Here is a 13,294-nt window from a genome sequence, read left to right as displayed (position 1 = left end):
TTTTTGTTACCACAGATACAAAAATAAAATCTGAATAATTTCTCTCAAATGATTGATGTCAGTATTGCAAAGCTGACTGGGAGAATGCTACACACTGTTCAGCAGCAGTGTGGAAATTAAGGAGAAATATTTACAAAAAACCACCCATTTCTATCCTTGTGCCCTAACACCACTGCCATCACGAATCAAATAATGTACGCAGAAAAATCTACAAGTATTACAAAAACCCAAGAGAAGAGGGAGGAAGGAAAGAAAAAAAAAAAAAAAAAGAGGGACTTTTTTTTTTATAACTTTTATTTTCAGACATACAGAAAGGCTTGGAGTATGTCTACTTTACTTAAATAAATAGGGGCACTTCAAGACCGGACAAAAAACTGTAAGATCTTTTTGTAGTGTTGTGCTTTAAGGAGAGAAGATCTTACAGATATTTGTTTACACGAAACAACTTTTGAGAACAGAAATAAAAGGAAAAGGTTGTTTTATTAATTATTTTTTTTTACGAGGCTGGCTTGATGTTTACTAGACACCATTGAAAGATTTGTCAACTGCTATTAGGCACAAAATATTTGTATTTCATTCAGCAAACCCAGACACATCACCCAGAGTGTAACATTCCATCCCTTTTCCACTATCATTCAATTTTTTTCTCCAACCAAAAGAATCCCCAGTAACTGCTATGAATTAAACCTACCCAACTCTATAGTGTATAATAAGCACATTGCATACTTAATTCATGGTTGACTAAAAAGCTGTGATTAACTCTCAGAGGAACTGTTGGGACATTCCACTAAGAAAGAATGGCAAGCGTTCCTTTTACATTTATTTGGCAAATTAATTCTTAAAAAAAAAAATCCTCTCTTTTAAGACTGATGTCAATGTGCAATAGAGGGAGGGAAAGGACATGCGCCCACTGGCAATTTACTGCAGAAAGAAATTATGGCAGGAACAGCAGTGCCAGCTTTGACAAGCCAATCCCTAGCTGCCTCAAAGTATTCGGATTGTACTATGCTAGTTAGAGCTCACTGCGCTAAATTATTTTTTTTATTTTTTAATAAAAATTATTTGGCTATTCCTTGTAATATATTAGAAAAATACTCTTTTCCCAAGCTAATTACAAGCCTTGTACACAAGACAACATGACATTAAAAAAAATAATAATAATAATAAAAAAAAAAAATTAAAGGAATATTATCCTGCTGTATGCACCTTATGCATCCACTTGATAAACCTGGGTGGTGAAGTGGGGAGGGGGGAAGCCAGGCAGACGCCTCAGTCTGGCTCCTGCAAAGACTCACGTGCTCCATCCCACACACACAGGCTCACAGCAACGTGCTGAGGCATGTGGAAATATCTGGTGGATTGGGACCACAGGTCACAGACTGGAAGTGGTAGTTAACATCCTGGCTTTGGATTTTTAAATACCTACTTAGGTTGCTAATGTTGTTACTACAGTGGACGCGAATGTTCTCATGCTCACGTATACAGAAAACGAACACACATGATTTTCCATATAATCCACCACTTAATGCAGCATTTCCCCAGAATTGCCATAATAGTGCTTTTGACATTGCATTGTTAGTAATTCTTTGCATATCAACAATTTTTCCTCATCTGGAACCTTAGTGTTTTATTCACAGATCTCTACGTTGCTGGCTAACGAAGAAGTTCCCTTTCTTTTTGGGCAGAGCTCTGAAAACACATTTTTCCAATGTTATTTAGGGAAAAGAGAAAAGCCTAAAATTTATGTTTCCCTTTCAAGTAGTGGTCTGAAATGATTACAGGTAAGGAGGACTATCAGATTCTCGATGGTTATGTGACTATGGTAACTGAGCCTTACTTTCTGTTCACAGAGCTTTACGAACAGAGAAATAATTTAAGATGTTTGCTGAAGGAAATGACGATGGACCCTAGAAGAGAAACTGCAGCTTAGATGGCTATTTTAGCTTTGGAAAACAGAACAAAAAACCCAGAGAAAACTAGTGACAGAAATACTGTGTTGTGGTACAAGTTTGTTACTAGCACACCTTCTATACGCACACAATAGCTTGACGGTAAGTTAAAACACCTTCCAAGTGAGATCTCATTCACTACACCGCCCCATTTCTAGAAATGCCAAAGCTTGCTAACACGCTGATGGTACCACACAAGCGGAGGCAAGACAGACACAACCTGGAGATGTTCTACGATCCACCACCATTTAAAGCAGTTCTTCTCTCAAACTTATTTTAAATGAAAAAAAAATAAAAATATAAACATGTACAAGACAGTCTGTTTTGATTACAGATTAATAATACAAAAGTCTATGCTGTAGGTTAGTTAGTTAGAACAGTTGATGAGCAAATCAATGCAGTGTGAGCCCCAGACGACCCAATGTGAAGTGATCCAAACTGGTGGTTCCCGGACGCTGTCGGGCACAGTGGCTGCATTAAAGCGAGTGACCTCGGTGCTCCAAAACCAACGTGTTCCTTGAACTACAGAAAAAACCTAACACTTCGAATGCATCTGTAGTCATCCAGCAGCTTTGTGTTTTCCACCACAGCACCTGCACATGACCCCACAGTGGTAACAAGCCCGGAGCGGCAAGTAACAGCACATACATGGAGCAATGAAAGACAAGGCGATAAGGGCCATCCACCGGAGGCAAAACATTTCATCACTGGTGTCACACGAGCAAGGATCTGTATAGTCTCCTTCTGGGTCGGACATACAGTGATAGAGCATAGTGTCTGCACACCACATACAGCTCACTCGATGGATGCAAGTCTTGACGCGGTCTGGAGCATCCTGGCACTGACCCCGCTTGTTCTCCTCGTGGTTGAACATGTCCCTGCAGTACACGCACCGCGACCTCTCACCATCTTCCTTCCGCCTGGGCTTGAATTTGACAGGTTGAGTCTTTATCACAGCACCCTTGGTATCTTCACCCAGGTCGAAGTCCGAGTTGTCTACGTAAGGATAAGTGTATTCGTGTTTTGAGGCCTCGCTTTTGGCAAAACGTACGTAGGAGTCCATGTCATCAGGATCAAAGTTCTTTCCTCGTGCTGGGGCATGGCGATAATCCTCATATCCAGTCATCCAAATCTTTTCCCGAGGATTGATGCGCACTATCTCCTCATCATCGTCTGGGAAGTTGACGTGCCGGTAGGATCGTGGTACTACTGACTGTGGAAGCAGGAAGGAGGTTAAGAGAGAGAAAAGATAAATAAGTTCATTTGCTACTGGTGAACACTGTCTCCTTGCCTCCTGAAGAGCCAGTATTTAACAACTGTATCTTTCATGCTTTATATGCCCTTCACCATGATCCATCAAAAAAGACTTTCACCATGATCCATCAAAAAAAGACTTTCAACCTTTGGCTCAGGAGGGACTACAACTGTCAGAGTCCTACACTGGCCTGCGTGCACGTGGTACAACATAACATGCTAAACCATAGTGTTATCCTACTTCTGCCCCCCCCTTTTTTTAATAACAGGAAGCCATTTAAAGCTAACTGAGAAGGAAATGCGGAGAGCAGAAGGAGGGAGCTGTGTCTCAGGCATGTGGAGAAAAACCAAACACCAGCAAACTCTGGCAGACACAGAGGCAGCAACACTGGGAAGAAACCTTACTTGTTCTAGGTGGTAGTGGTCAGAGCTGTAATGGTCGTGAAGGTGTCCACGAGTGCAAATTCTTCGATGTTCGCAGGATGCAGGAGAAGCCAGGGTTCGCACAGGCTGTTCCCTTTTCTGAGAGGAGTTGGAGGAGCTATCTGTAGCATTCTGTTTTAAATGGAAAGGGGGAAAAAACCCCGTCACACATTCAGCTGTTACCACACAGGGCATTAAGAGATGTTTTGCCACTGACTGACTTCGTGCACACCTGCAATATTGGCAACACTCGACTGCTGGAGGCTTCATGAAGTTTCACATAAAATACTTGAAAGAGGCAGATCTGTTGCCAGACCATAAAAGCTGTCACCACACACATGGAAAAATAATATGCCATAGCCTGCCCGTGACATAATCACCAACACCACTTGTATTTGCTTGGCATGTTATTTGTTATCCTGGGCATGGTGGGACGATGAGTGCTCACCAGGAGCTACCTCTGAAGAGCGAAGTCAAACCCCGGCAAGTGATGCAATCCTGTAGGTCCTGAGGGCTCAGTTACCCAGGATACAAAAATACTGGCAATTTTGTTAACCTTTACACATTCTCCAAACACTCACTGAATTCCAGTTCATCACCTGCTACTTGAATAATCAGCTGCCCTTTAAAAACTTCAGGATATTTTTTTCTTGTTTTGTCACTTTTTTGCCACTCATAATTAATGTGCAGTGAATGTTATTTGTGTTTTCATACATTCCTGGCTCCCTGTGTGCACTTTCTTTAGGTTAATTAGTTACATCATTATGTAACAATGATCAGGGAAGGGTGAAATATCACACAGCAACATGCTGTTGCCAATACCTACTGCTTCTTAACAATCATATTTCTCTTCCTGCAGAAACACACAGTGAGGTAATAATGTCAGCCACCATCTCTCCATAGCCCTTCCTTGGTTAAAACAGTTGCCATACAATATTCAGGATTTTGCCCATTAATTCTATATATAGGTTTTGGGCTTTTTCACATTACCATGAATATCAATGGACAGCAAACCAAGAGCAGGAAAAAGAGAGCCTCCATGCACAACAAACAGAACAGCTGTAGCACTGCACGTGCCTGAAACACTGGTGCCTGAAATAGAAGAAATCTCCACCCCACCCTCCCCAAACTAAAAAGATGTGCTGCCACTACAAGTCCATGGAGAAGGTTCTTGATTGCCACTGCAGTCAGCTGAGACACAATCTCAAGAGCAGAGAAGAATTGTGTCAGTAGTAGCAGAAGACTGGTTTTACCTGAAAAACCTTCTCTCCTTGTCAAGAATGCACTCTCTAAATACTACTTTCCAATGAATCACACCAGATGTGTTTCTTGTTTCAAGAACACAAGAACCCTCATTGTGAGTATTTGTTTATTCTGAAAACAACACTCTGAAAGACTCCGTCCAAAGGTGAGAACACCTTGAAGCATTACAATACAAAAATAGATGTTGGCTCTCTAACTCTTACAAGCACTTTAAAAGCACCGAACTCCCAACTTATTTTGTTGAAAGCAAATACACAGTTGTTTGCAGTGTGATGTAAAGCCAGGCTGGGTTATCTGAGAGGTACAACAAGCAGAGTGGGTTTTGAATGGCTGACTCCCATTAAGAACAAACTTTTAATAAATGTGTCTTAGCTTGTTTTTTTTTTTCAAACAAGTGCATAGAAGCACATCAACTCTTAACATAGTTAACAGTGACTCTAAAGTGGAACTGCACCAATATTCAGGCTCTTTTAGAAAGAAGTTTCATCAGCCCAGTCTTCATAACTTATGAGAAAAAAGGCATCTCAGATCTGGGGCTTAAACCCTTCAAAGCTGTCTTCTACACTTAACTTCAGCTCTACAATATCTAGCACATTTTGGGGACGTTTAAAAAAAAATGAGTAGTTTCTACACATGTTTTGTAATAACATTAAGCTTAAAAACAGTTTGAAAACCCTGAGATGAGTCAGGATTTAGTTACAACAGCCATCTTGGTACTCACACAAGTACCTTTCCTGCAGAGCTGGATGTGGTGCAGACCAAGATGCTGAGCTGTGATGTAAGCTTCTCAGAAAGCCACATAACACACCCCATGGCCTGGGTAGCCCCAGCCTGCTCTCAAAGCTAAACTTTGACTGACATGAAGCAAAAAAGAGGCAGGGCCTTAAAATGGTACCATGGCAACCAGCAGGACCCTTCACCTTCAGTGGATCCACAGCTGAGTCCTGCTGGGACAAGCCTTTTGTGTATACACTCGGAAAGCATCATGGGTGTTCATGGTCCAAACAATGCAGCCTGGAGAAACAACCCAGTGGGAGGTCATGGCACAGACTGTCCTGCAACTGCCTCCCTGTTCTGGATGAAAATACAAATACCACCCAAACTGGATGTAACTCCTTGATAACCTCAGCAGGGCAGCTGGGAGCTATAACCAGCCCTCCAAACACTGTGCTATTTGCTGCCTCTCTGGGAAGCATTGCAGCATTTCTGCAGTAGGCAACTGGGAAAGAGTTTGTAGTGATTTTTATCTTGCCCGATTTGTATCTACCTTTGCTTGCCTCCAAACGTTCTTCTCCCTTTAGACCCATTAGGGCAACTGAGCCTCTCCTCCACACGTGCTGACATGGCTACAAAACCTGTTTGCAGCATACCAGAGGCTGTGGCGCTGCTCTCCACTTTCACCTTATTAAAAATTGCTGCATTTCCACATTCAATGTCCTCAGATTAGATGGGAAGTTTGCCAATGCAAATACTTACTCTAAGCACCCAGAAAGGGGAAATCGAGCTATCCAAGACTGGGTCCCTGCTCACTTGTCCATAAAGAAGTTCATGCTGACTCCTGGTTGGTGACACTAAAGGCAGTAGCCAGGTGACAGATGCAGTGTCTGCACAGTTACATTGCTGACCATTAGCTGGGATGAGCACTGGTATTTTCCACCAAGGGCCTTCGCTGTTTCAAACTGACACAGGGGAAGGGATGTTCTCAACACACATAAACGTGTGCTCTGAGGACTGAAGAAAACAAAAGAGGCAGAAAATTCCTGCCTCCCAAGCTGAAGGCCATCAATGAAACCCACAGGCTCCTCACCTGTGCTGGTGGGCACACTCATCAATGACTGAGGAGAGAGATGGACAAGATAATGACACAGTTGTCAGGTGAAATTTGTTATTAATGAGAGTCAAAATGAATGCTGACCCTGAAAACTTGCATAAGAATCTCATAATGCTGAGAGACTTCTAGCGTGCTGGATGTTAAAAATCCCCCAAACATAATTAAACCTAGAGAACAACATGACAAACACATTGATCTGACACATAGAATGATGTCCTCTGAGCCAGTTATTGCTGTTTAGGAAAGAGGTCTTGGGATTAAAATAGGAAGCTCTGTGACAGTGTCCACTTGGTGGCTCAGCAACAGGTTAAAAAAAAAACCCAGCAGCAACAAAGACAACTGCCAAGGCACTGCATGTATCTGCTGTGCTACTCCAAGCTGCCTGTGGTTCTGGGCCTCCTCCACCCTGGCCCAATAATGGTATTTCCACCATGGCAACCTCACAGAGCCATGGCCAGGACCACACAGGACATGGGATAGCTTCTCAACAACAGCTAACTAAATAGCCTGGGTCTCTCCAGCCTGGGAAAGAGATCACAGAAGGGACCAAGAAGATGGAAGTCTAGTGAATTGAGAATCCTATAAGAATGTGAGCAGGAAGGGATTATTCTTCTAGTATCCTTCAGAAAGGAAGATAACAAGGCATTCACTGGCTCAAATAAGGTTCAGGTAGAAGGAGGTACTTCCGATGGTGGCCACAGCTAAAATGTGGTTCAAGAAGCCAGGGGGAAACCCTGAGAAGAAAGTAAGTGACCAAGGGTTAGAGGCATGAAGATACCTCAGGCCTCTGAAAGTGTACTGTTCTCTCAATGCCCCTCCACTGGGACCGAACCTGGACTTGGTGACCAGTGAAAATCAGGCATATTCTCAAAGAAAAGGCATGCTCATCTTCAGCCAAGTGCCACTAAGAACAAATGATGGCAAGACTTTGTCAGTGAGAGAAGCAGGGAACAACTTCTGTCCTCCATAACGACACTGGGATTTAGCTGGGATTATCTACCAACAGCATGGCAGGGAAGAAGTTGGGGAGGGTGGTGAAGGGTGGAGACATGAGATGTTTGCTGTAAGCCTTCCAAATACAACACACTCACCTACATAAATACATTTAGAAAGGACATGGCTGATGGAAAATCAGGTCCCAAACCACTGAGCCACTGGTCTCTCAGAGAAACACCAACTTCTTCTCAAACCTGTTAAAACCAATCCAGCTCCAGCATTTGGCTTTGAAGAGAAACTACTGAAAACATGCCCAGTAGTCACAAAAGAGAAAAGAACCCCAAACTAAGGTTGTTGGAACAGGGAATCTGATAACAAACTCTGCTTCAACATGACCCAAACGCTCAATTACGAGACATTTGTGCTGCTTGTACCAGAACCTTGTGACTGCTATAGTGGTCACAAACTCTTGTGGTTTCACTGCTTGGATAACAAAATCATTAATCATGACCATAAGCGTCATTTTATAAAACCTGTGCAACACATTTCCTGTTGCAAGCAAGCTGGATGTATCTGAGCAAGCACATGTACTGCATGTGTGGTATGGCTGCTTAAAGGAACACCAGGCTTCTACAGGCAAATGATGGCACTGTGGTAATTTATAAAAGAGAAAAGCATGTCCTTGTTTCCCCCTCAGACTTTCAGAAGTGACTCATTAAATTAAAAACCCCCAGTCATTAGTAAAGAAGATTATGCTAATCATTTACTGCAGTTTATTTCTCATTGAAATGGATTTGTTACACAAGAAGGCCAATCAGATACCTAAGCAATAAGCATAGTTGAGCATCTATGAAAAATATATGAGAAAAAGAAGCCTTCTCCTGCTTCTGAAGTGGACTGATCACCCTGCCTCTAATGGCTTCACAGAATAGGTCCACTCAGTGTGATGCAACATGCAAGGCTGACTACAATAAAAGAAGAAAGATTCCTCTCAGAATTATGAAGCAATACAGTCTGTGTCAGCTTGTCAGAAATTGGTCGCCAGAGTGAAATTATAGAGTTCTGTCACTTAAAATTTCTGCTTTTAATTGCTTTCTGCCAGCTAAAGGATTTGCAAGTTTGCTGTAAAAAATAACTGTGAGTCAAGCAAGACAAGGTATTTTTTTCCTCTCCAGAATGTTAATGGTTGCATGAAGCAGGGGGAAACAGATGTAGTGATGATATTGAACAATTAGCTTTGCAAGTAATAATCCTGAAGGAATCAAAACACCTTTCCAGCCTGGCTTTTGCAAAGCACAAGCCAACCTGCTCTCTACTGCTCTGCTCCACCTGTCCCATCTCCCAGTACCACGTAAGCCCACACACCTCAACATCCAGATCTAAGGGAGCCTTTTGACATGCAGCATGGAAATGCAGAACTTGGAGGGGCTCACGGTCTCATCTTTACTGAAAGCATCCTTCTGCAACAGCCAAAGCTCCTTGCAGCAATTCCTGGGTTTACCGTGGAAGCCTGAACATGCTGAAGAAGAGCACAGCACCACCTCATGTTTTGAGAAGGCATCTCCACCAGGGCAAGAAACCCAGCTCTGCTCGGGTTGAAGATGAGCCTGGAAAAGTGACAGCCAGAGAGCTGCATCCTCCCGTGCCACAGCCCAACCACCTCTGGCTGAGACCTCTGCAATGGGCTCCCCACCAGCCCTTTGCCAGAGCCTGTGCTCTGCCCAGGTGCAATCCCTCGGGATCCTCAGCACATTTTCACTTGACCCCTTCCTTTCACTGGAATATGGGGAGGGAGGCACAGCTGCGCTATCGGTGCGGAAAGGAAGAATGATAAAGCCAACAAAACAGTGCAGCAAGTGAGTGATACTGAGCTCTGCACCGGCCTGGGCCTTATCTACTGAGCTGCTGTTTAGGAACTTCACAAAGAGGAAGTCTGAGAGTTATTTCGGATGCATGGCAGAGAAACTTCCACCTTTCCAAAGAAATTAAGATAAAATATAGTCTCCCGGAACTCCCTCGGCTTAATCTTGCCAGACCAGAACAAGTCCTTCCGTTCTCCTCCAGCTTTTTCTTTTATTTTTAAAGCCTAAAGAGATACAGCACTTCTGAGTTTCACAGATAGCTGAACAGCACAAATCCTAAATTTTGTCTCAAAACACCTTTTTCTCTCTACTCAAGAAATTTAGGAAAGGGAACAGCTGACATTTTCCATTAACCTCTAAGTGTGCCCTGTATACTCAAGACAGCCCATTTCAAAGAGAGCTTAGATTATCCAAGTATTAAGAAAAAGATTCAATGTGAAAAATCTTTTTAATATTTGAGACTCCTGTCTCCTAAGCACAAGCTTTTAATTTGTCATGGCAAGACAAAGCCATGGAAGAAAATGCTTTTGTCAAATTTCTGTTTGTTTCCCATCACTGAAGACAAGCTAGAAATTGTATTGCAGAAAATTGCTTCCACACATTTTCAAAACATTTTGCCACTCTCATCCACTGGGGATGGCTGCAGCTGAACGTAGTTCTACTCTGCTGAAAGTCTGAAGGAAAAGCTTCATGTTAGATCATATTCCAGTTCAGTTCAGAGACAAACTGGCTGCACACAACCATTACAATAAGCATGGATTCAGACTTGTCCAATACCAGAACAGGAGTAGAATTTCTCAAATGTTTGGATTGTTTTGTAGTAATCCCTGAAACAAATACCAATATAAAACGCAGAAGGATTTTTTAGCTGTATTTTTACTGCTACCTTTTCTTATTTTATGTTTTTGTGGTTATAGCTTTTTGTGCCAGAAAGATGCTGGTGGCTGTGCTGGCTGAAGTCAGCAAAACTTGAGGAACATTTACAAGAATTCAGTGCATAAGATCATCTCCATTAAACTCCTGCTAATAAGCCCAGCTCTGGCATAATTGGGTAGCTCTACATGGGCCACAGATGTGGCTTAACAGCTCACTTCAAGAAGTGAAAAGAATATACGAGACTCAGACATGATTAAATGACACGACAAACACTCAGATGTGGTAAGGGGGAAACCTCAGGGAGATTTTCCTGTTTCACTACTTGCCTCATACAGGGCATCAGACACGTCTGCAAAAGCAGGCATTTGAAGAGATACAAAGAGAAACTTTGCCTGCAGAAGTCAGAGGAGGACTGAAGTAAGTCAATACCCCATTTTTCTCAGACTCAGACCTGGACCAGAAGCCCTGAGCAGGTCTATTCAGAATTTCCTTCTCAAGATTCCCCTCCCCCTTATTGCACCACTGGTCTAGAGCACCGCTTCGGTGGAAAGTCTTTGCATCAGGTACTTGTAAGGGAAAACCTGAATCTTTTAAGGGGGGAAAAAACCCCAAACCGCAAGCCCAGCTACTGGAGCTGCTCCCCCAGGTAGCACAGCAATCCCACAGTACAGTGGTGAGAGCTCTGTCTACCCACAATGTGCCTGTGTCCTCACCCATGGGGAGAGCCTCTCCTTACCAGGACTCCCACGCTTTCTTCTTCATTCCTGCAACTCCTCCATGCTGTGGCTGGATTGGATTTCTCCATGCTGAGACAAGCTACAATGCTTCAACAGGATCTTTTTACTTAAACCTGGGAACTGTGTAAACTAACCAATTGCTTAAAACCATCCAGGGATAGAGGCTGGCCTTTCCCTTTTGCAGAGGCTTTGTTAATCTGTTTATACCTTGAAAATGACATCCTGCTGTGGACTACAGAATTGTTGGATTTGTGTTTGTACAGCTCTGCAAAGAGCTGCAAGATGGGTAAGGATGCTAGGAAATAAAGGGAGAAAGTTTGTAAGGGGGTGCTAAACACAGGACAGCTGACTACAGCTGGGAACAGATGGCTCCACAAAACTCACCATGAACCTCAGCTCTTCTATACAGAAGCTTTCAAAGAGGGGGGAAGGACACAATATTAAGGGGGGGGGGGGAGAAAAACACTAAAGAAAATTAAATTAGCCAAGCTAAAAGAAGTGATGCACCTAATCCATCATTAATGTCTTTGCTATGTACGCAGCAGCCTCTAAATTCAGCAGTGCACCTCCTATATAATACAACAGGTTATAAACAGAGGGAGAAAAAAACTAAGATAAATGCAAACTTCCCACAGCAGACTGATACGATATTTTAGGAAGTCAGTTAGGGGTCATTTATTAACACAGTTATGAACATTGATGATATTTTAGCTGGAATTTATCACTAGAATAGAATCCAACAGCTGATGCAAACTTTTAAAATACCCTCCTCATATGCACTGCAAATATGTCAGGCTCTGCTTAAAAATGTAATGGGTCTTATTTACTTCTGTCTTTCCTTTTCCTTTTGCAGAAAGAGCCAGAAACACATGAAATGCTTCCTATAATCACTTTTGATTTAATTTTCATGAAGTATTTACAAGATACAGGGCAAGCATAACCTTAAAAGAACACATTAGGTGAGGGAAGGAAACAGGCCTATTTAGTAGATGCAGTTCTTTATAATGCATTTCTGTACTGGGCAGAGGTCCACTGTGAGCTCCCCAGATTCTTGTATTCTGTTGTTCACCCTTAGTTACTGCCAAACATACCAGGGGGCAGAGGGGACACCACTTTACAACATTTTCTCAGTCAGAAAGTTGTAGTGTTTCTTTATGGATTTTCTTTCGTTCTTTCTTGCTTTCTTTTTTCTTTCTGGGGGTGGGAGGGGGAATCTGTCAGTGTAAAGAAAAATCTCGAAGGTTCATATAAAAGCACACTTAATTGCTAAGCTTTACCAAACTACTCCTTTTCTTTTCCAAATTCTCCAAAGAAAGTCCAAGTAAACAAACAAACATAACCCCCCCCCCAACCAACTCCAATCATTTGAGAGGATCCAAAATTCAAGGACTCTCTCTAAGCAGCCTCAACTCCGTTTGTTTTGGGCTTTTCTTTTCTACATATTACACAAGGGGGCAGATTCAAATCAGATTTGCTGGTGTTTACACAGCAGGTGGGAATTACAGGCTCCTTCAGAAGAGGAGAGCACTCATTTGCCCCATAGTTCCCACTCAGCTCCCTTCCCATCACTTCCCACATGGATGCTCCAGCTCAGCACCAGGAGCCAAATGCTTTACCCCCGCCTCAATAGTGCAGAGAGGCCATGGCCGAGCTTTGCTGGCTGGCTCCAGCCCCGCATCCCTGCCGGTCCCAGCCCCGCATCCCCGCCATCCCAACCCTGCATCCCTGCCATCCCAGCCCCGCATCCCTGCCATCCAAAGCACAGCATCCCCGTGGTCCCAACCCCGCATCCCTGCCGGTCCCAGCCCCGCATCCCTGCCGTCCCAACCCTGCATCCCTGCCATCCCAGCCCCGCATCCCTGCCATCCAAAGCACAGCATCCCCGTGGTCCCAACCCCGCATCCCTGCCGGTCCCAGCCCCGCATCCCCGCCGGTCCCAGCCCCGCATCCCTGCCGGTCCCAGCCCCGCATCCCTGCCATCCCAACCCCGCATCCCCGCCGTCCCAACCCCGCATCCCTGCCGTCCCAACCCCGCATCCCTGCCATCCCAACCCCGCATCCCTGCCGTCCCACCGGCACTGCCGGGTTACGTGCCAGGCAGCCGTTCCCTAATCCCTTCTGCTGCAGTACAGGAAGTTGTCAATCATCGCTCTGCCCCCGGCC

The 13,294-nt window shown here is 43.8% G+C and overlaps 1 protein-coding gene across 1 annotated transcript in view; it reads right to left on the bottom strand.

Annotated features, from left to right (window-relative positions):
* Window positions 1–2,339: 2,339 nt before the first annotated feature.
* The window catches only part of SPRED2 (sprouty related EVH1 domain containing 2), a 31,988-nt gene continuing 21,033 nt past the window's right edge, over window positions 2,340–13,294 (bottom strand). Inside the window, exons 5-6 of the mRNA XM_062489463.1 lie at window positions 3,593–3,758; window positions 2,340–3,155 (exon numbers count right to left, since the gene is read on the bottom strand). Coding sequence (XP_062345447.1) covers window positions 2,509–3,155; window positions 3,593–3,758 — 813 coding nt within the window. The 3' untranslated portion in view covers window positions 2,340–2,508. The remainder of the gene's footprint in view (window positions 3,156–3,592; window positions 3,759–13,294) is intronic.

The sequence above is a fragment of the Cinclus cinclus genome, chromosome 3 (assembly GCF_963662255.1).
Source record: "Cinclus cinclus chromosome 3, bCinCin1.1, whole genome shotgun sequence".
NCBI lineage: Eukaryota > Metazoa > Chordata > Aves > Passeriformes > Cinclidae > Cinclus > Cinclus cinclus.
This window is presented reverse-complemented; position numbering and strand designations above follow the sequence as displayed.